This window comes from Zosterops lateralis (genome assembly GCF_965231275.1).
Source record: "Zosterops lateralis genome assembly, chromosome: 1".
Taxonomy (NCBI): domain Eukaryota; kingdom Metazoa; phylum Chordata; class Aves; order Passeriformes; family Zosteropidae; genus Zosterops; species Zosterops lateralis.
In genome coordinates, this window is record NC_139762.1 from 32677186 (window position 1) to 32701154 (window position 23969).

The 23969-nt window shown below is 41.8% G+C and overlaps 1 protein-coding gene and 1 long non-coding RNA gene across 4 annotated transcripts in view; one reads left to right on the forward strand and one right to left on the reverse strand.

The window, feature by feature from the left end:
- Positions 1-8841: 8841 nt before the first annotated feature.
- LOC310909497 lies at positions 8842-23964 on the reverse strand. 2 transcript variants are annotated; one of them, XR_014590085.1, is made up of 6 exons: positions 23542-23964; positions 18501-18744; positions 17669-18135; positions 12499-12592; positions 11073-11234; positions 8842-10581 (listed from the first exon to the last, which is right to left on the reverse strand). It is a non-coding gene; the product is annotated as an uncharacterized lncRNA (long non-coding RNA). The 2 variants fall into 2 exon arrangements; XR_014590086.1 differs by lacking the exon at positions 8842-10581 and having other exon boundaries at positions 10666-11234; positions 23542-23960.
- The window catches only part of SP4 (Sp4 transcription factor), a 30484-nt gene continuing 29837 nt past the window's right edge, over positions 23323-23969 (forward strand). For both annotated transcript variants that reach the window (XR_014590082.1, XM_083861370.1), the window contains exon 1: positions 23323-23408. Coding sequence is in view for 1 of the 2 variants with exons in the window: in XM_083861370.1 (XP_083717496.1) it covers positions 23402-23408 (7 nt within the window). In the remaining variant the exon portion in view is untranslated. The remainder of the gene's footprint in view (positions 23409-23969) is intronic.

Consider the following 23969-nt stretch of genomic DNA (forward strand, 5'->3'; position numbering starts at 1 on the left):
TGTGCTAAGGTTAGCACAAACATGAGGCTTATAGAAACCATCATCTTAATCATTAATTTTAGCCAGGTTTGCTCTATTATGATGAAAATAATGATGGCAACTATTAAAAAGAAAACTGTTCAAAGATAAATTATTATTTCTTGAAGTTGAATAAATGAATTTTTTTTTTCATTTTGCATTTTGAAAGGTTAAAAGTTGAGATAAAACCTAGTGAAATTTATGCAGAGGTATCTGTGGCAGGCTGTCAGGTATAACACAGAGTGCAAACCAAGGCATTTATTTGTTCTAATCATATTAGAATAAAATTCTTGCAATGTTTACGCTGCTTACACATATGAAAAATACAGAAAATGACAAGATCGCTTCTGCAGAAGCAGAAAATATTTGGAGTAATATTATCTATCATCTTTCATGTATACATCACCTGTTCGTAACATACAATTTTCCAGGTTGCACCCATCTTTAAATATACATTTATGAAGACCAAATGTTTTATGTTTTGCCATGAACTCTTTAGCTCCTTTTTCAGCTGAGACAATGTTGTTGCAAAATTTGATTGGGAAGGAGTTGTTTTCATCTGTGGCCTCATGATGTATGTGACTATGGAAATTCCAAAGAGTTTCTGACATTCTATGCTACCAAGTGGTTAAAAAAGAATAATGTATTGTTTACCTGTCTTCAATATATTTTTCTGCCTGGAATTTCCTGCAGAACACACCTGCTTTATTTCTCTGAAATAGATGGGAATGTTAGGGCACATCCTTCCAAGGGGATGCTGTCCTGGTTCTAGGTACTTAAAGTGGCAGGTTTAGGTTTTCTTTCACAGAAACACAGAATCACATAATGGAAAAGGTTGGAAGGGTCATCCCAGAGCACACTGCACAGAACTGCATCCAGACAGCTCTTGAATATCTCCGTGAGGGAGACTCCACAACACCTCTGGGCAATCTGTTCCAGTGCTTGGTCACTGAACAGTAAAGAATTTCTTCCTCATGTTCAGGTGGAACTCCCTGTGCAGCAGTTTCTGCCCATCATCTCCTGCCCTATTACGTGGCACCCCTGAGAACAGCCTGGCTGCAGCTTCTTGGCACCTCCCTTCAGATACTGACAGACATTTGTGAGGTTCCCTTTCAGTCATCTCTTCTCGAGGCTGAGCAGGCCCAGCTCCCTCAGCCTTTCCTCATAACAGAGATGCTCCAGTCCCTTAATGAACTTTGTAGCCCTTTGCCAGACCTGCTCCAGGAAATCCATGTCTCTTGTGCTGAGGAGCCCAGAACGGATACATTGCTACAGATACAGCCTCACCAGGGCTGAGAAGAAGGGCAGGATCACCTCTCTCAACCTGCTGGAAATCCTCTTCCTGATGCCCTGCAGGATTCCTTTGGCCTCCTGGACCACAAGGGCACACTGCTGTCCATACAGTGGTGACAAATACAAAACTGTGGCTAAGGAAAGGCTGGACAGACCACCTTGCTGGGGGAAAACTGGAGAGCCCAGGGGCAGACTGTGGTTACTAAAAGTCCTGTGAAGCATTTGCATCAATGGGAGTTTTACAGGGGTACATCACTACGTCTCATTCTTTCCTGACCACTTCCTCATCTTTCAGCTTCTACCACCTCCATCTCCTCACCCAAGACTACAATTACAACGAATGACTATGACTTCTGATGCTGCTTTGCATTCGGCCTGACCAGTATAGACAGGTTATTAAGGGAAGCTACAAGAAAGCTGTACACGCCTACTGACTCAGAACAGGTTTTTACTTATGCAGCAAATCAGAGCTAATCCCAACATCCAAGCTGTGATCAAAACTAGTTTAAGCCTAGGCTACTTTGGAGAGTATGTCCTAGCTTGAATAAAGCAGGGAAGCACTAACAAAATTAAGAATTATTCTAAGTAAAAAGTTTTCCTATTTGCCTTATGCAAGGAGTACAATCTGAAACTAAACAAGCTCAAGCTGATGTTTTTTAATATGGTTAGATCAATCTCTCTGTGATTAGATGTTGCTTTAATAGCCACTGAAGAAGTAACTGAAAGTGTTTTTGATATTCTGTGGAAGCATCTGCCACATAAAATTAAAACATAATATTTCCAGAAAACATTGGTAAGTTGGGTTTGCTATCTGTCATTAAAGAATAATCTTTTGTGTTGTTTGCAATCTGATATACTTGTAACTTTCCTCTTCTTCATAATAATTGCGCTTTTTTCCACCTGAGTAAGCTAACAGAAGGATCTGGGGTTTGAGCTTGTCATTCTCTCTTCATTCACTCTTCCTTTCAACTAGGCATACAGAAAAATAGCTCTTGTTCAGCGTCAAAGTACTGGAGCCTATCTTTTCAGTGCTGAAAAGAAAAACCATGGACTTTTTCTTTTAAAAAGCCACACTTGTCATTCTTCCTGTTCAAGCCTAATGACAGATATTTAAAGTGTCTGACAGCCACAAGTGACATTGCTTACAGTCTCTTGAAACATGCACTTCTTAACTTTAATATCCTTTCCAATAACTGCTACTTTTTAGTTTCATTTAAAAGAGAAAACTACTAATTTTTCCACAGTATTTCATTAATGCAAAATAATCATTTTGGATCTGGACGAGATATCTATTTATAGACCTAGCCCCTTCTTGTGCCTTCTGTGCAGTTGGCAGGGAAGCTAGCTGGAAGGGGCCAAGGGGCTCACCAGAGCAGGTCACCTTTCCACAGCCCATTGTGCAAGAGCCCAGATAGACAGATGAGACTCAGATGATCAGCTGTACTAAACTAGTGCTTTGTTTCATTTATTTTCTACTTGAATTGGAACAGAATTACAAAGATCACCCAGTCCAACAGCCCTGACCACTTCAGGGCTGACCAAAACTTAGAGTATATCATTAATGGCATTGTTCAAATGCCTCCTAAACACTGACAGGGATGGGTGATCCACCATCATCTACCACCTCCCCAGGAAGGAATAGAATAGAATAGAATAGAATAGAATAGAATAGAATAGAATAGAATAGAATAGAATAGGTTTGTGTTGGAAGGGACCTATAGGGTCATCTAATTCCAACCACCCTGCCATAGGCAGGGACAACTTTCACCAGATTACTCAGCTCCATCAACCTGGCCTTAAACACTCCCAAAGATGGGGCCTCCTTAACTATCCTGGGTGACATGTTCCCATGCCTCACCACTCTTACAGGAAAGAATTCTTTTCTCATCTCTAATTTAAGGTTACTCTCTTTCAGTCTGAACACATTCACCCTTGTCCTGTCACTACATGTTTTTGTAAATAGTCCCTCTCCATCTCTCTTGTCTGTTCCCTTCAGGTACTAGGAGACTCTAATTAGGTCAATGTGAAACCTCTTTTCCAGGCTGAATGAAGCAGAACTTTGGCTCTGCTTCAGCTTGTTTTCATGCCTTCACTGTTGTATACCTGACATTTATCACTGCTTGAAGTTATGAACACCTTACCATTCTGAGCAGTGATGAGAGGCTAGTTTGGGAGGAGATGAAGGACCTGCAATTTCTAGCAAATGGGTTGGAAGGAGCAAGACCTTATTCTATGTGGAATGGAAGCTAAAGACACTGAAAGATATCTCTGCTTTTGTGCAATTTCAATTTCCCAGTTGCTCTGAACACCAGCTTTGTAATTAGCTCAGTATTATCCAGGGATTAGGGATACAACCAGGTAGGTGCTCACTGTGCTTTGAACTCTATCCTCAATAGGTAGTGAGGCTGCTGAGAGAAGATTTGCTTAGTCTTCAAAACTTTGTTAGGCTGCGGTGAAGAGCTGATGCCACTAGTGTGTACATTAACAGAATCTCAGAGAGCTAAAAATCACATCTGTTAGGAAATGTGGGACAACCTCATTAAAAAAAAAAAAAAAAAAAAAAAAAGGAAACAGGACACTGCTTGTTCTAAAAATTTCTTCATTAGAATATCTCCAGCTAAATCATTCCAGAACAAAGCTGATCAAACAATTTCTAAAATTTCTTATTGGCTAATTCAGTACCCCATTAAATGCCATATCAACACAATGCCTTCATGATCATTTAATCATGGTCGTTTTTCCACTGGGAGTCACTCAGAGGCTACAGTCCCTCTAGGGGTTCCCCTATCTGTCATCACAGTAATTGACCTAGCAAAAAAAACCCCTTTCCTTTTTCACTGAATGAACTTGATGTTACATTAAGCAGGGTGAGCTGGTGAAACCACTCCTCGTCACAGAAAAGGGAAAAACATTCCTTGTGTTTCCCCTCCTCTGTGCCCCCTAGCACCTGCTGCCACGAGGTAGGTTGCACCTCTTTGTGACCTATTCAGCTCAGAAACATAGCACACAAGCACAGGAAAAGAGAACATTCTCTGTGAGCATTGAGCTTCTCGAGCAGTGAGCTCAGCTGGCCTGGGGAGGGGGCTGATGAATATCACAGCAAGTAGAGAAGGAGGAAGGACCCTGTGGGAGCGAACAGCACTTGCAATGAGGCCCTGTGAGCACAGGAGGAGCAAAACCTTCCTTCTCAAGGGACAGTGAGATGTTAGAACAGGGGATTATGGAAATACATCCTAGAAAAATTTACCCTCTGTTTCCTTTTCAAATGTGTCAGTGTTTGTACTCGTGTAAGTCTTACCAGGAATACTGCTCAGGGAAAGGAAGAAAGAAGAAGTGCAGTGGAAACGTTGTTATTTGTAAAATCACTGGAACAGTATTAACCTGGGCAATATAAGAATAAAAAACTCACTGCATAATTCCAACATTTTTTTCCTTTTTAAAATATGTTGCTGCTTTCTGACAATTTTTCATGTATTAATAATTTTGTTGTTTCATGATTACCCAATAATATTTGTCTTTAATTCTAGCATTTAAAACTAGTTTCCAGTCATTAAATCAAATACTCTGAACATTCTGAAAAGAATGATTTATTATTATAACACATATAAAGAGCACATTTATATAGACTATAGAAGAAAATATTGTTAATAGAAAATACATTACTCATGGAACCGGCAAAGTAACACTTGAATACTCATTTTTCTATATACAATGCATTGTATAAAATTGGTTTTATTAATAAAATTTCATAATAAAAATTAAAACAAAATTAAAAGTCAAATACTACATTATGAAAGTATAAAAAGTTTATTGAGTGAAACTATATTCTGGAAAGTAAGATTCTTCAGACTAGGTCATGCACAGACCTAAAGTCCAGTTCTGTTACCAATGATACTTAAAACTCACAGAACAAGGCAGGTCATAATAAAGTATATTCTGTCTATGCCACCTGTTGAGAATTCACCTTTTTCTCTTCCTTTAGAATGCTCTCCTATTTCAAGCATAGGAGGTTAGACGTCCCACCAAGAAATTCTTTCATGTCAGGGCAAATTCCTTTGGAAAATGTTCGTTCCTCATTTTATGCACTTCAATTTAAAATTTGCTTTCTTAGCCATAAAAATTGCATGCAGGTCCACTATAAATATCTCAACAAAACTGACTTAATATAAAATAGAGGTACAAAATTTAGACCCATGATTATACTCATAAATGATCTTAAACACTGGGAAGTATTTTATCATCAATACAGCAAAGCAAGCCCATAACACAAATATAGCATCTTATTTCTTCACATTTAAGACATAACCTTAAAATTGATCATTTTATCTTTTTTTCCATGCTATACATTCTGAATAGGCGCACAGGCTGTCAGCACACTGGCTTCGTCAGTAACAACATCTTGTTCTAGAGCAATGTTAAGTTTATCTATGGAGTACCTCCTTTATTTCTCCAGCAGAATGACTATTCTCTGCTGACTTCAATCTCTTAGGGCTTCAGTACAACCAGTATTCCTTAATTTAAACTTGTTTTTTATGTAATGGATAGTGTAGGTTTTTTCCCCAGAACATTACAGCTTTCATTTTTCTTGCCCATAAAAGCCACCATGTGCATCAACAGCTATTTTATATCCTTTTCACCCTCCTGTGACCTACATTCAAAATTTTTCTTAGAAGAAAATCTTTCTTCCCACTCAACAAAGTACTCTAAACCCAGCTCTAGAGGACTCTTTACTGCAATCTTAGTGAGACAGCAAATTCCAGTAGTAAGGAAGATCCTCTTGGATTTGGCAGATGTAAGTTCAATGATCCACAAAAGCTTTTCTTAGCACTCTAGGCAAGTCATCTAGTAGGATCCATGATCTAAAATAACCTTTTTGAGTAACGACTTTAACATCTCTGGGCTTTGATATCCCAGCTGTAGTGGGAGAAATGAAACTCCTGTTTTTACCTGAGTGTTGTAAACATAAGAATGTAAAAATTAGAGGGCTCTTTCACATCCTGGCATAAACATTTAGTGATAAGATCCTCTTTATGAGCCTTTCAGGGATCTCATAGATTACAGACACAAGCAATTTTTCAGAATTTGTGTATACTGGAATGGACTCATTTTTTACAAACAGGAAGATTTTTATTAAATTCTGGTGCAAAATGGGAACTGCACCAAAAAAAGTGCTACACAAGAATACACTCTTGCATTATTAATTAAGAAATAGAAGTAATAATTAAATTAAATAGAAAAATGAATACTACTACAATTGGTGCACTTTGTACTATTAAATTATTAAATACCATAAATAGCTCAAGCTTTCCTTAGTGTTCCAATTAACTTTCAACTGTATATTACTCTATTTTGAGTGGTATACCTGCAGCAAAGGCAGGCTTGAAGAACATTACATTCCAGTTTTTGCCTTCATTAGTAATTGCAGCAACACTGTTAACCAGTTTATAGAACTTTTTTGATTAGTATTTTCACTGTCATTGGTTGCCAGACAGACTGTTCATCTTCAAAGGATGGTTCCACACCTCTAGGCAGCTGACCCAACACCCCTCCACAGCTGATGTACACACCGCTCCCTGCCCTTCCCACCCTTCCTTTCTGCCCCAGCACTGACCACTCACTCCTGATGCTCGCACCATGCCAGCTCCAAAGCTAATGAGGTCTTTTGGGGAACCTTTTTGGGTCTTTTAGTCAGCAGTGGGTTGTGTCAATTCACAACAAAGCCTGTTATAACTGGAACAAGGATGGATGCTTGAAGAGACAAGAACATCGGGAAGAAAGAGAGCAAGGGCATGGGGAGCAAGGCTTTCTTGGCCACTGAGACCATTTACAGTCGCTACTGACTCTTGCCTTTAATATGTTCCTTCATTAATAGTATATGCAGGCTAAAAAGGTCAGTAGGCAGGGCAGGCTTGGTCATACTAAAGTGATACTTTCAGTGCTTCTTTTCTGGAAGGCATTTGGTATCTGCTGAAGCCACATCCCAGGCACCTTCTTCAAATTTTTGGGTCTTCTTCTGATGAAATTAGAAGATCAGACACTAAGTGGGCTAACACCAACATGTTCTTCCCAAACTATAGCACAGCCACACAGCTAATGGCATCCTCTCCTCAGAAGCCAAGTAGCAGAATTGGCAACAATGGTCATTAACTTGTGACTGGGAGATATGGGGCTGGTGAAAACCCTTTTTTAAAAAAACAAGTAAAAAATATCTGCAATAAAGAAAACAAAACAAAACCAAAACAAAACAAAAAACCAACCAAACAAACAACAACAACAACAAAAAAACCAAACAAAAAAAACCCACTCCAAACAAAACATTAAAAAAAAATAGCTGGCATACTTTAGATCTGAAATTCTTTAAGAATATGAAATGTCCAGCCATGGAACTTCTCCAAATTATAGAATACTGTGAGACTTGTAAACTCAGTGAAATGGTAGTGGCCTAATCACTCAGTTCAACTTTTGGTTTAAGAGAAATGGCTAGGAGCAAGGCCAAAGAGGATGCTAGACCAACATATCTCACATGCCATAGTAGCTCTCCAGAGAGTGTTACTGTACTGCACCAGTTAAAGCAGTATTAGCCTCTCTTTGTACATATCTGCATTGTCAACATGAAAGGGCATCAACTTTCTCAAGTGCTTTGAGAATGGTAACAGTTTTATCCTTCCTGCTTATTTTTAGGTTCATTCACATATTTAAATATATGCTTCAAAATCGCTATGAGGCCACCACATGTCCTGATGCTGCTGATATACCTTCAGAGCTTGATAATGACTGATAGGTTGCAGAAAAAGCAAAGAGTTTGGGATTCAGTGAGGAAACCAATAGTTTATATTTGATGCTGCTGGTCATTTGAGTCCTTGTGAGGCATTCCTCATCCTGGGCTTGTTTGTTCACTAAGTATAACTTAAGCTAACTCTTCCCCATGTGTCCTAAGGTCAGACTAATCGCTCCTGTTTGCATTTCCTACTTAGGTTTTCCCTCCCATGTTGACATCAGCCGACTTGTCCCCATACACAGGTTGAAGCTGAAAACCAGTGTGGGTAACTGTGGAGTCTGTCTTGAAACCCAAGCTGAAGTAACAGCTAGAAGGTGCTCATGTGGGTCACGCTGCCAGCAAAGGTACTCAGGAGTCCAAACAGCATGTTTCTCTTTCCAGCTGTGATACAAGCACAGTCTCACAGCATGGCTGAGCCTCTTACAAAAGAGAGAAAGAGGCCCCATGAAAGCAAAGACAATCGGTGTAGAGATGCTCTGCTAACCCCACAGCAAAGGAATGGTGTCACACCTCTCACAGCTGATCTCCACTACTGCTGAAAGGTGCAATTCTAGCCTGTGCCTGGCCACATCTTCTCACCTTCCCTTTGTGTTGGGACTGCGCTGCCTCATCACCACAGGCTGCTGAAACAGCTTAGTTAAGAAAATATCTTTTGTGTGACTTTTTTTTGTGCGACTGAAACTCACTGCGTTGAGTTTCTCTGAGTTGCTGCATGGCCACACTGGAACAACCACAAGAAAATCAACGGTGATGCACACCTGGGCTAGAAGAAGAGTCATTCTTTTTGGAAGTGTACCTTCTCAAATTGGATAAAGGCAGTTGTGAAGCAACACAGCTGCATATGAACCCAGCACAAGTAAGTACATTGCTGTGAATTAGTACATTCAACAAAATGCCAAACGCAGAAGACTTTAATTAGTTAGTGCAGCACTGCATTTGCTGATGACTAGTGCTGCAATGACCAGTGAGATCAGTATAGACCACCACGATTTGAAAGATCATGGCTTTTCTGAGACAAGCATTGTAAAGAACAAGCAAACTGAGAGAAAGCCCAGATGTTAAATGTTTCTGAAGTCTTTCTGTAAGTAAAAAGACTTACAGGGAGATTACAAACTCTGTCAAAACAAGAATAATTTTTAATATAAAAATAGAAAATAAAGAATCCACAATATGTCCTGTGATACAGAATAGCAGAAGGGATCAGACCGGCATAAGCTCCAGCGTGCCAGTTTTCTGCTTCTATAGCTGCTACCTGCTTTGCTGTGCCAGCTATCGCAGCTTTACAGAGACTGCAGGAACTTTACACAATTTAATGATCACATGGAACAGAAAGTGTCAGGTTTGACTTTGGTTATCTCAGTTGTTCCCCTTCTCACTTTCTGTTTGAACCAGGAAAAACACCTCAAGTTAGCATAGGAATGTGGACCAGGGAATTTCACTTAGAATAAAATTTATTGCCTAACTGACAAAATAGTTTAGCTCCTCATAGCCAAATATTTCACCTGCACCTCTGTGTGGTTTCAGCAGCCACTGTCTGGCTGTTTTCTGCCTCTTCCTCTCCACAGTGATTGAATGCATACATTCCCAAAGAGGGAGACTTAACGGTACCCAAAGAATTTGGCAGGCCATTCATACTCTTTAGTCATCTCAGCTAAGCACCAGAGCAGAACTTATTCTAGAGCTGTGAAGTGCCCTTGTGAAGCTTCAGGGCAGATGTTACTTCGGTGAGAATATCTTCCATTTTTAATATGTAAAATATGTACATTAAACCAGAAAACTTTTCTCTCTCTCTCTCTCTCTCTCTCTTAATTATGTTTTAATTATTAATTTTTCAGGTAGGTAAAGAGAGAAACAATTTCCACATTATATTTTATGTTGACCTTTAGTCATTTGTTTGGCAAGTTTAATATTTCATAGTAGGAAAAAAAAAAAAAAAAAAAAAACAAAACAAAAAAAAACCCCAAAGATATCTTTCACTATCTAGCAACTGAATTTAGCAGCACTCATACATTTGTCACTGCCAGTATCAGGAAACCACGAGATTAATTAGATTTCCTGTTCAGCTTAGAGAGCAGCAGAAGGCATCTAGCCAGTGCAGAGCTGTTATCAACTGTTACAAGAGACATAACTCTGACATTAAAACTCTTTAGTGGTTCTTCATCTGAAGATTAACATGAATGGGCTGCATGATGTCAAATTGGTTGTGTCTACTTCTGTGAGAGGCTTATTTCAACGTACAATAAACTGCCCGCCTGTGAAAGCTGTCTTTCATGCCAGGCCACTGTGTCTGTGCTCTAAAATATAAATTTAAATATACAGCTACAAATTAAGGTGTTCTTCTAAGGCAGATGGAGAGCTTCATGGCCACATCCTTCTGATAAGAAGAAAAACTTGAACTCTGCAATCTCTTAGCAACAGCTTCTTGAGCACCACATAATTCCAAGGAGTATGCAAAAGCAACTTCCTTTTTTTTCCTCACACAATAACGGAAACTTGATGAAAAGAGAAGAATTTTGTTATGATTTATAATGTGGCTTTTAACTCTTTAGAAGTGAGTCTTGGCAATCTACATGAAGCTCTTTACACAAAAGAAATCACGTCTTATATTTTCATCATAATTTAACTCAAAAACAAGGTAAAAAAGGAAACCACTAAAGAAACTATAAAAGTATGACCAATGTAAAATGGCATATTTTCTTCACTGTTTTTCTGATATTTTTTTCTTATAGGATGAGAAGGGACAGATTCCAGTAATCACCTCCCACAACCCATAGCATCAAGTACCTGTATTAACAAGGCCAACAGTAAATGGGTGTTTTCCTCCCGAGAAGTTTAAATTTTATTAGCAAAAATCAGTTACAATTGAAAGGTTACAACTATTTGGTGGAAGAGGTGTGGCTTGGGTTTTTGTTAGGTTTTTTTCATTATTATCGTGAGTGCCATCTGTAGCAGAAGAGTTACTCAGTTGTGTGATAAAGCTCACCTGCACACCCACAAAGATGCTCAGAGACAGTGGAAGGATGGGGAACCCAAATTACACTCTGTCAGGTTACCCTCAGAGCCATCACAGAAGCCATCAGACCACTGAGGATGCATCTCCACAAGTCCAGAGGAGTACAAGGAAGGCAGAGTGGCAGGCAGGAACCTAGAATCATACAATCAAAGAAACATTTACATCGGAAAAAAAATCTGTAAAATCATTGAGTCCAATTGTTAATCCAACACTGACAAGTCCACCACTAAACTATGTCCTTAAGTGTCATATCTACATGTCTTTTAAATACCTCCACAGGTGGTGGTCCACCACTTCCTTGGGCAGCCTGTTTACAAGCTTGGCAACCCTTTCAGCAAAGAAATTTTTCTTCATATTCAATCTAAACTTTCCCTGGTGCAACTTGAGGACTTTTTATCATGTCTTATTCCAGGATAGCTGGGAAGAGAGGCTGAACTCCACCTGGCTGCAGCCTCCTCTCAGGCAGTTGTATAGAGGAGTAAGGTTCCTCCCAAGCTACCCCAGGTCCCTCTTAGGAAATGCACTCCGGACCCTTCTCCAGCTCCATTGTCCTTCTCTGGACACTCTCCAGCACCTCAATGTCTTTTGTGTAGTGAGGGGCCCAAAACTGAACACAGGATTCGAGGTGTGGCCTCAACAGTGCTGAGTACAAGGGGACAACCTGCCCTGTGGTCCTGCTGACCACACCACAACCTGAACCAAGGACTACCAAGAAACAAACACTATATTCAGGCCCCTCCCTGGGACTGTCCCAGCAGGGACCCAGTGTCCAGGTGGAAAAGTTAACATGACAAGGTGCTGCAAGCAAGTAACTCTCTTAGATCCCCTTCAGTGTAGGAGAAAAGCATTTTCAAGTTGTACAGGATTTACTACATAATGTTTAGGGGAGGATCTAGAGGCAGGAAAAGGGGGATGTTTAGGGGATTTGGGGAGGAGTAAAAGAGAAAAAATTGAGGGGCAAGGGGATAAAAATGGACAAATGGATAAAAATGGATAAAATTGATAAAAAACCAGTGTATTTCAATATGTCTATATCTCACTACCTATATTCTTTTTTTTGTTCACATTTTAATTCTTTTCGCCACTGAGTTATTTCAAAGAAGCAATTTGGCAACCATTAATTTATTATAATGTAGTTCAGATAGAGAAAATTAGTAAGTATCTAACTAGCTTCTTCTGATTAGCTTCAGTAATATTTAGAAGGAAAAGTATCTTAAAGCTGCAAAGTATATTAACAAACTAGTTATACAATTTTCTTTCTGAAAAGTTATTTTATTTTCTGTCTTGCAAATTTTGTCTTTAAAAGTGTTCCCTTAATTTTCCCCTTTTGAAGCAAGTGTCAAATATTGAGAACAGAGACACAATTTTTATGTTCACACAGTATCTAAATATTTACCTCAGATATTTTCTGTGAAGTGGTCCTAGAATTAAAACATTTATAACACTGTATTGCCATCACTGTTTTCAAGAATTCTTGAACAACGGGTAGTCTGAATAGAGGAGAATAAAATATCATCTTCAGAAAGGAAAAAATCAGCAGTCAACATTATTTCAACATCAAGAACAATACTCTAATAAATTATGAAATTGACACTTTTAAAGCACCTGGAGGGTCAGTGAAAAAGAAACAGGCAGGGAAGATTTGTTGCAAAAAAAAGTTTGATAAACTGCTGTGTTTTCTTTCTTTAATAGATTATCTGGCTCATAGCAAAAAAGGCAGCAGAAGAGGTGTGTATTGACTTACAGGAATCTTTGGGCACTACCTTACTTGACATTCTCATTAACAGGGTACAAAAACATTCTGTTCTGGGCTAACTTGCTGCATACAATAGGTGCATAATTACTTGCAGAAAATACTCCTAGACTTATTTGTGTTTTGTTTTCAAACAAAAAAGAGATATATAATACAGAATTCTCCTAGGGTCTGGCCAAAATCTGATCCAATGCAAAATTTTCACTTATTACTTGGTTGATGAAATGGAGAGCACACCCAAAATAAATATATTTATTTTGTATATACATGAATAATGGGTGCAAAGCAGCTGAAGGATTAAAATTCAAAATTACTTTGAGAAATGGGAGAAATGGTCTGTAGTCAATAAAATGAAACTCAATAAATACAAAGACCAAGTACGATATGGAGGTTAGAAAAAAATCAAATGCATAAATACAAAATTGAGAATACTAACAGCACTGTAGAAAGATACCTGGCTGTTAGAATAAACGACAAATTGAATAGAATCCACGATACCATGCTAATGGAAAAACAGAAAAACTCATCCTGGGACATTCTCACAGATGTGTCACATGTGAGACAGGATTAGTAATTGTTTTTCTTAACTCATCTTTCAAAAGTCTCAGTTTGCAGTCATTTAATACAATAGTATATAAAGAAGAGTACCTTTTAAAATGGTTTAAAATATGGAAAAGGATTGAAAAATGGGAGAGGTAATATTTGCTCTAAACTTAAAGCCTGATGGCAGGTGTGGAGGTGATATCTCAACATTCCAATATGTAGAAAACTATGAAAAGCAGGGATCCCACTTCATGATTGTGTTTCATGACACTGAAGGCATGACAGAACTTTGCTGCCTTTAATTGCAGCTGGAAAGGTTTAGGATAAAACAGGAAAATCTTCTGACTCTAGGGATAGCTACAGACAGAAATAGGTCTCCAAAAGCTAAAGTATGAACTCTACCATTCAACTTTCTAAGAAGAGGTTAGAAAAAATACTCATCAGAGTTTCTCCATTCCTTTGAGAAAGAGGCAAAGAGTTGATCCTGCTGGATTTTCATTCTTGATACTTTGGTTACAGTCCCAAAGAAACAGAAAGTTGTAACTTAAATTTGCTATTTTTTATAGGACTAAATATTTTCATGACTGTTTCTGACAGTGACTTGCCTTTCAGAAATTCATGCCTTGGTGGTCTCTCATTTTAAACAGTAACATCTGCAGAGGTTAGATCTCTTGTTGACTTTAATCGCTCTCTCAAGACAGCTTAATGCATCTTTTGATGCCTGCAGGTCTTTGATTCCAAATATTTTTCTTCTTTCTGATTTATTTCTGACCACTTGAATTTTACATTTCCTCGCAGAACCTCTCTGACACATCCATCAGCTACAGAATTCAGATGACACTGTTCTTGACACTTTCCCCTGGCTTCATGGGGGCTGCTTTTAACTCTTTATAAGCTTATTTATTATTCAAATAAACTATCTAATGCAGTATGTTTGTTCTTCTAATCACTATACAATGGTGTAATTAAATATTTACCATGTTGATTTTAAGGATTTTATTTTCCAAAATACTTTGCCTTAGATTTCATGGTTTTATGCCTGTGGACACCAATTCTACAGTTAAGATCACTACACTAATCTTCACTATCTTGCAGTAACTGTGACAGAGAGAGTCAGCTGTAATTACTTCTTAAATCAGATCTCATTTGTTACTTAGGGCTAAGTCCCTTGCGCACCAGCAAAACCACCTACTGCTTAAAGCAGTCCTTTGTGGTAACAAGAATTTGCTACTCTTAGCTATATCCTTCAGCAATATTTTATCCATTAATCCTGAGTACTTGAAATTATCAATTACTACAATTTTACTTCTATCTGGACCCTTGTTAGAGTACTTTTGCAAGAGTTATTCTACAATAAAATACACTGAGACTTGGAGCTAGGTAAAAATTGAGTCTATGGCTCATGTTCTCAGTTCCATCTCCTCAGAAGTTTCATGAAAGTAAAACTGTATTCTATTGAAGAGTCAAGATTAGAAAATATATTTGAGACTATGGAATGTGCTGTTTCATCTGTTTTCTTTTCTATTAGAGTTCAAGGAGGAAAAAATCTACCTCTCATTCCCCCCACCATCGGCTGTACCTGTAGACTTGAATTTCCAGGTACATTCATTGATTTTCTCAAACAAGAACCAACATTGTAATTGACATGTACCTCATGTAGCTTTCATCTACATTTATTAATACAAGACCTGTGCAGAACTGGATCACTGGTACCATGTACAAAATTTGGATTACAAATTGCAAATAACACAGAGCGTAGGGTATCCTGTTTATGCCTATATGTATTACAGGCATGATAACTAGTATCCTGGTTGAACTTCACCCACTTTCCCATCCTCTGGTACTTTGTAAACTGCCAGCCTGGTTTCACTGCAAGAAATAGGTGAGAGAGGTCATGAGTTCACGAGTTGGACTCAATGATCCTGATGGGTCCTTTCTACCTCAGAATATTCTGTGATTCTGTCTTTGAACAGTTTAAACTGAACTAAACTAAACTGCTCTGGACCTATTACCACACCTGACATCACAGTGTCTCCATTTTTGGAAGAAGAACTGAGCAAAAAACATGTATGCGGGCAGGGCAGCAGTGCTTTTGGTGGCAGCACAGATGCAGGCAGACTTCCTGAGGCAGAAGCGTTTCCTGCACACAAAGGGCCACATAAAATGAGACTGCAAAGCTGGTTACATCAGACACGACTTTCTATGTAGTTGTATATTGTCAATGATGACAAAGACAGGATCATTTTGAGCATCAAATCTGGCTCTATGAGAAGAGTTCTGCAAATGCAGGTGAGACAGCTAAGCAGCAAAAAAAAAGATTTCTAGAGTGGGGAGTACAATATTAATGATAAGTTCAGCTCTTTTTTTGTTTGTTTGTTTGTTTGTTTGTGAGAAGACTAGTGTGTAAGCATGTCATTTAGCAAGTAGAGGAAATAACTAGTCATGCAGAGACCCAAAGCACAGTTCCCCCATCTCAGTGCCCTGGCAGCATTTTGGGACTGGAAAATCAACAGCAAGCCAGGTTATTTAGGAAATTAAAACAACCATTTTGATAGGAAGTGATAGTAGACTTGGATACATCCTCAGCTGCATCAGGGTCACCGCTACTGAAAAAATTCTCTCTGCTATCCTGGCTGCTGCTGAGATAGAGTGATTTTTCTTTTTCCTAGTAGCTGGTAAAGTACCGTGGGGTTTGCATTTGATAACATACTGATGGTTTGGGTGCTGCTGAGAAATAATTACTCTAAATCAAGGATTTTCCAGTTTCCCAATCTTTGCTAGTGAACAGGTACACAAGAAGCCAGAAAGGAGCACAGCCAGGACAAACTAGACAAAGGGATATTCCATACCACGGAATACAATGCCCAGTACATAAATTGGGTGGAGTTGACAGGAGACAATTGCTGCTCGGGTTTGGACTGAATGTTGGTCAACAAGTGGTGAGCAACTGTATTGTGCATCATTTGTCTTTCTTGAGTTTTAGTTTTAGTTCTCTCTCTCTTTGTTGCCAACCTTTTCATTATTACTATTATTATTATCTTTTATTTTATGTTTGACCTTTAGTGTTTTATGTTTGATTTTAATTATTAAACTGTTCTTATGTAAACCCCTAAGTTTCTCCTCCCCATCCCACCAGGGCCAGGAGGCAGTGATCGATTAGCTGTGTGTTACTTAGTTGCTGGCTGGGATTAAACCACCACATCCACGAGTTCAGATCTCCATGCTCTAGATCAAAAGGAAGGAGTCACTGTGTTGCAAGCTTTGTAACTAATCATAAAAGAAGACAAAGCCAGGGTTAGGTGATACATGGAGTTGTGTGGCATCTGAGTGCCCCACAGCTCCTCCTGGCCATGCTGACACAAGAAGAATATGATCCCTCAAGCTCCCAGCACACTGAAATCAACAAATTAATCCATCAGAGCAACAGGGGATTGTGCCTGCACCATGGCAGTCAAGCTCATGAACTCATCCATTGGCAATCTTCACTAAGACCTTTTCAGTTACTGATTTAATTACTTTCAAGTGGTCGCTGGCTGTGTGTACTTGTCCACCTCAAAGAAAAATCCTTGATTTTCTGTCAGATTTTGTTCTACTCGTACCTTTCCTACTTTTTTATTCTTTTTTTTTTTTTTTTTTTTCATATTAAAGAATATCTATCTCCTAATCAGAAGGAACTACATCTTAAGGTTTTTTCTTCCCTACTTAATCTAGCCCTGATGATGGTAGGGTATGTCACATATTTAGCCAACACGGGCTCTCTGGCTTGGGACAAAGAAGAAGGCAAGATGTCTGCAAACTTACACCTAAGAGAAGCTTGGGACAGGAGGAGAGAAGCCAAAAATACTTCATAGCAATGACAAGTAGAATCAAGTAACTCCTTGAGTTCAAACATACTTCAGGCAAGATTTGATTTTAGTTTTCAAACTAAAATCAAAATTTTTTTGTGATAGATTGGGCATAGAAAAGTGTACAGAAAAGAATTATTGCTCCCTTAGGGTATGCAGATCGTCTCTCTGCTGGATTACATGTTTCTGGGTGTTGGAAAAACACATTTTTGACCTACTAGGGGAAGCTCATTAGTGAATGTCCTGCAGTCAATTTCCACACCGTGTCCTTGGATATGCTGAAGTCCTGGATTGCAGCTGTCACTTGTTACTGTGACAAGAAATAAAGTCTGATGTCTTGCATAATGCCAGGTAGATTTCACTTTCCCTTCCTAAGCTAAAAGCTCATGTTCACAATGTCTGATGTCACAACGCCTGAGACATACCTGCTTTCTCATTGTAACTGCAACACAGTAATGTCATCAGAAAATCCTAGGAGAATGTCAGCTGAGTGAGAAGGAATGCAGTACAAGGAAGAGCAGCTTTGTGTTTCAGGCCTGGAGAAGTTAGGGCCAGGGCCATGGCCATCAGAACTGAAGCACTCATTTTCACCACTGGTCTTTCTGAAGGCAGGATTCTTAATCCAGTCTTGTGCTCTCTGAGGTTCCCCAGGCTGATGCATTTGCAAAGAGAGGATACTACTGAAGAAATCATTGCTTGAACTCCCGTGGTGTTGTCAACAGATGTTTTCCACAGAATCCAAGTAGGTCAAACACCTCTTGCTTGGTTCACTTGGGATCACGTGGAACAATGCCGAAGGGGCTTGCTTGCCAAGTAACAATTTCCACTGTGGCTCTGGTCCAGGCTCTGTCTGATCAGTAATGCTAGGCCATCACCAAATTCTTCAAAGTTGCTGTTGATACAGTTGAGACAATTTACAACAAAACCACCAGAAGTATAAGAGTAAATATGCACCCAAACCCGTATATATTTCTTGGAAGACATTGGAGTTCCATGGCAAAGCAGCACCAAGAGCAGAAAGGGAACATGAAAGAACTGGCAAAAGATTCTTTGGGCTGCAAATAAGCCTCATTCAGAAATATGGTTACTGACACTTGATCTTACTCAATGCTGGCAGACAAAAATTATTCCTTCATATGTTTATATAAATATTCTCACTATCACCCCCAGCTTCAGTCAAACAGTGTGGTCCTATAGTAGTTTATCACCTTGTGTCTAAGGGCTGAAGCATTTTTAATCTAATACAACTGGACTTACAGTTTTGTGAAGCCACCATGTCATTACTGTCTCTGCCGTTTGCAGCTGCCAGCCCGTGTGAGTGCTGGCAGAGAGTAGAGAAGGGAACCAATGAAACTGGAGCACGCAGACAACTGTCTTTCCCTCCTCCTTCACGCCCCCTCTTTTTTTTTTTTTTTTTTTTTTTTTTTTTCTTCTTTGTAAAGATATTTGGATGTTGTTCTGTTCAGCATTTCAAGCCCCACTGTGCTCTAGAGAGTCATGCCTAAAAAGGTTTAAAAATATCAGTCAGTGTGTTAGGTGAAAAATCAATGAACACTAAAGACAGCTTAAAGAGCAAGTCAGAAGTGATAAAGAAGAGAGTTTGGGAGCTTAAAAAGGGGGAGAAAAAAGAAAAAAAATGTAACATACAGGCGCAGAAATGGGGTGAGAATATCTTTGAGGTGGAAAATGGGTGGCTATTAGAACAACGAAAGAAAGTAGCAAAAAGTAATGGGAAAGGCAAGACCCATGGAAATAAATTCACACTGGAAAAAGTTGGGGAAAAAAAGAAAATGAAAATATTAGGAAAACAGGAACAAAACATAGAAGAACTGACAAGAGAAACAGAAAATTGCACATATGGATAGAGAGAAAGGATAATTAAAGTATCAAAAACAAGAAGCTAAGCTCTTTGTAGTTAAAATATATACACACTGTGAGAGACACAAAGCAATAGAGACTCAGAATTAAGCTGATTTTCTTAGTTTGGTGGCTGTTGTGCAAACCAGCCACCCTCATGTGATACTATGCCTGAGCTACATCTTGCCAGGAACCTCATATTTCAGTGGGTCTCCGTTCACCCACACATTTCCATGCTGTGCTCTTTTCCTGGGTGACAACACACTTCTAAAGTCCTGAGCCTGAAAGAAAGCAGTGATGATAGCCTTTTTTTTTTTTTTTTTTTTTTTTTAAATTTACTTTCATAGGTCCCCATTAGCAGTTGGGATTCCTGTGCCAACAGACATACATTCTCAGACCTGATCTTTCTTTCATGTAAGTCAACAGGTAACTACTGCTGACTTCAATCAAAACCCACAGAGAACAACCAGTGTCAGGGTGCAAAGGGAAGGTACTGGTTCATGTGGGAACAACACTGAAAGGGGCAGACTCAGAAACCCTAAGCTGGCAGAAAGAATTTGAGCAAAAGTGACATTTGGAATTTGGGAAAGAGTAGGTGGTATAGGAATAACTATGGATGGTAAAAATAAAAAATGAAAATCATGGTGCCCCTACTGAAACCACCTACACCACCACCATCTTTTATCTGTCACTTCAATCACTTGCTGAGTTGAGACAGATTCTACTCTTTGTACCCTAGAGTAAATTTTTCAAAAGCACTGTACCTACAGACTCAGAGGGAAATCCAGTAAAATTTTAAAAGCCTCCAAAGGGATTAAAACCTCTGTCTCTCACTAAAAAAAAAGGAGAGTGACCTTGATAGCATATTTGCCTGTTCTTCATACATTCCCTCCTTCAGGAGGTGCCCCATACTCTGCTTTCCTGAGCTGAGTGCACAGGAAATCTGTGATGCTCTGAACAGCCTGACCATACACTCCCACACACTGCCCAGGGGGCTGGAGCTCTCATGGAGCTCAGCCTTGGCCCCGTGGTGAAGTTGGCCCAGACTCCTGCTCATCTGCTGACCACTGGATCACCAGCAGGTCCTGTCAGTCCCTCAGACCTGCTTGGATGTAAGGGATGGTGCCTTGGCCAGGAGGGTACTGCCTTGCCTTAGCAGTGGACACTCTAAGGGGGAGGCCCTACTCTTGCTGCTCCCTGGTGCTGACCAGGAAGCACTGGGATTTGGCTGAGCTGTAAACTGTGAGCTACTACTACCTGCTTATCTGAACACAAATAATTCAGCATTTGTAGGGTCATGATTCCTTCCCAACTGTTGTTGCTGTGAAACAAACAAACAAAAAAAAAAGTCATGTAGATGGAGCAGGAATTAAAGCAGTTTTGAGGAATTTATAGATTCCTCAAATCTATAGATAAGGAAGCTTTAATTGTGTTCTCTAAAAGCACAATAGTGGTATGTCCTTCGAGTTCCAGTTCACAACAATTGGGCTGGACAGTTTAGGGGAGCAAGAAGTGAAGATACATTTACGCTGTACAAAGTACAGAAGAAGCAATCTTAACTATGTTACATGTGGTACCTTTTCTGTGTACCTTTCTTTGGTTTGTTGTCAGGAAATGTTGTCAGGAACGTAATTTTTAATTTTTACTACTACAGTGGGTAAACGGATAGCCTTTTCAAAGTATGGAGCAATGCTCTGGGGATAAAACCACACCACAGTGACTGACACACATGAAAATTGTCTCCTTAGAAAACAGAAACCTTTAGAACTACAGAGTTGTGATGGAGTTCAGAAAATTACACTGTCTAGCTCTGTACTGAGGTGGAATCAAATACTCCCAGACCAGCCTGGCACAGGCACATCCTAACTTATCAAAAACTTCCTGTGAAGGAAGTTCCTTTGGCCCAACAGTTGTTCTGTTCTGGTGTCTCACTATTACAATACAAAGTAACAGAGCAGACATTCAGAGCATGGCTGTATTGTGTTCTTAGTAGGGACAAACATCATTCATTCACTGCTATGACAACGTAACACTTGAGTTGGATTTGATGATCCTTGGGTCCCTCCCACCCAGACTTTTCTATACTGTCATTTTCTAGTTGTGACCTGTGTTTTCTGTCTGTACAATGTCTGGAAAGAAGCCTGTACCATGTTTATGTCTATCAATTTCTTACTCTACAATGGTATTTCTACATTTCCTCTCTTCCAGAGGGCTTCTTGGAGGCCTGGAGTAGAGATTGAGGGGAGGGTGGCCTCCTCCCTTTGAAGGATGAAACTGTTGAATAGCTGGTAAAGAACTGCTTTGGCACTTTCATCTTTGACTTATCATAGAATCATAGAATGGTCTGCATAGGGAGGGAACTTAAAGATCATCTAGTTCCAACCCTTCTGCCATGTAAGGGTCCACTAGGTCAGGTTGCTCAGAACTCCATCCAGCCTACCCTTAAACACTTCCAGGGATGGAGCATCCACAACTGCTCTGGGCAACCTGTTCCAGTGTCTCACTCCCTCCACAGTAAAGAATTTTTTCCTAGTATCTAATTTAAACCTACTCTCAGACTGAAGACATTCCCCCACCATCCTATCACTACAAATAGCTCTTACAAATAGTCTCTCTCCATCCTCCTCGTAGGCGCTCTTTAGGTACTGGAAGGCTGCAAAAAGGTTAAACATTAAGTCTTCTCTTTTCCAGGATGAAAAAACCCAAATCTCTCAGCTTTCTCTCATAAGAGAGATGCTCCATGCCATTAATCACCATGGAGGCTGGTGATTTTGCACTTTGACAAATAACTTGGGCACATAGTATAGAAAATTTAAACTAACAAAATTTGCACACGTGCACCAACATTTTCCAAATCTTAATAAGGCTAACAGGCTTTGCCATGGAGGCCATCATTGTAGATCTAATATATCTTGCACCACGTAGCTGCCACGACCAGCTTTGGCCTGCCCAGCTATCACTCCAAACCAGTAAGGCTGAGCGGGGCCGAAGCCGCAGGGAACAGCGGCACAAGCATCGGGGGGAAACAACAGCACCACGGTAATTCATCTGGTTTTAGTCCAACAAGAACCAGCCTAGTCCAGCATAGCGTGCTGGGGGCTGATTCCCGCTTTGGGAATCTGCAGCGAGTCTGAGCACTGACACCTCAGGGCTGACCCGCCCCGAACCGCGCCGGAGGCACCTGCCGGGAACCGCCACCGCGCATGCGCGCTCGTCGCCACCGCCACCCCAAAACTACATATCCCGGCGTGCCAGGCGTGCCCGCCGCTGCGGCCGAGCCAATGGGGAGAGAGGAAGCAGTTCCCGCCTCCACGCAGCAGGTGTGGACGCCATCCCCGAGCCACCCTTCCCCCGCCCGCAGGCAGAGGGCTGGCGCGGGAGGCGGTTACAAAGGAGGACAGAGGCGGCCGAGCGAATAGGCCCGGCTCCCGTATGGAAGCCGCAGGCGTCTCTCCTCCCCGCTTCCCGGACAGCCGGGGAAGCGGGCGCGGGGGCCGCACCTCAGGGGAAGCGGCGCCTCGGGGTCTTCCCGCGCGCTGTCAGTTACGAGCGCGCGAGGCGTGCGGGCGCCACCGGGTTGGCCGGCGGCCGCGCGCGGCCCCGCCCGCCCCCTCGCCGGATTCGCTGGCGAGCGGGGCGCGCGCGCCGTCCATCATCGGCCCGAGCCGCGGCGGGACCCGGAGCTGAAGGCTCGGCCGGGCCCCGCCCCGCCCCGGCCGAGGCTCCGCCCCCCGCCCGCCCCTCCGCCCGCCGCTGTCAAGCCAGCGGCGCGAGCGCGGAAGCCCAGGCCGCCCGCACGTCTCCGCCCCCGCGGAGCGCGCGCCTCGGCGGCCACGCCCCCTCCCGCGCGGCGCGGACGGGCAGGGGACCGGGAGGAGACGGAGAAGGAGGAGGAGGCCCAGGGCCCTGGTCCACGGCCCGCCCCCGGCCCGCCCCCTGTGCCTGCGGCGTGGGGAGCCGGGCTGAGGCGGAGCGGGGCGACCGAGGGGCCGGCGGCTGGGCTCGGTTTCCTGCTCAGTGGGCGTCGTTGGGGTCCCGGCGGGCCCCGCCCCCGCGCCGCCCACCCCGGCCCTCGGCTGTCACTCAAGGCGGCGGGCTGAGGCCGGCGGCGGCGGCGGGCGGAGAGAGAGGCAGCTACGCCACAGCCCAGCGGCGGCCATTCGTGGAAAAATAGGCCGTCCCGCTCCTCCCAGCTCCGGCTGCGACCGGCCTTCTCCCCGCTACCCCCACCCCACCCTCCGCCTCCTCCTCCTCCTTCTCCTCCCCCCTAGAGCGGCGCCTCAGCGGGGCATTAATGCGGGATGAGCGGTATGTAACCCCCTCCCTCTCTCCCTCCTGTGCACACCCCTCCCTCCCTCCGCTCCTCCCTCCACCCTTCATCCCCCCTCTATCCCGCCTTCCCGGGTCCCCCTTTTCTTCCCTCTGTTTTACCCCTTCTTACCCCGCTCTTCTCTCGTTGCCCCTCCGCCCATCCGTGCCGCTTCCTTATGCGCCCTTTCTTCTCTTCCTCTCCTGCCTGCCCCTCCGGCTCGCCTCCTCCGTACCTCCCTCCTCCATTCCCCCTTTCTTCGCTAACCCTCCCTCCTGTGCACATCCTTCCCTCCTTCATTCCTCTTTTCCTCCCTCTTTCCCTCCCATGCACAACCCTCCTCCTGCCCCCTAAAGCATCGGCGGCCACTCAGTGGCCGTCGATGCTTTAGGGGGCAGGAGGAGGAGGAGGGTTGTGGGTGGTTTTTTCCTGCTGTCTCTGGGAGAGGAAACCAAACCTCCCCTTTCTGGGTGTTAACTCTCCAGCCCCCATGGGTTGGGTTTCAAACCACGTTTCTTAGGACTCGTTCTTTTGTAATAATGATTTGTACTGTTGTTTTT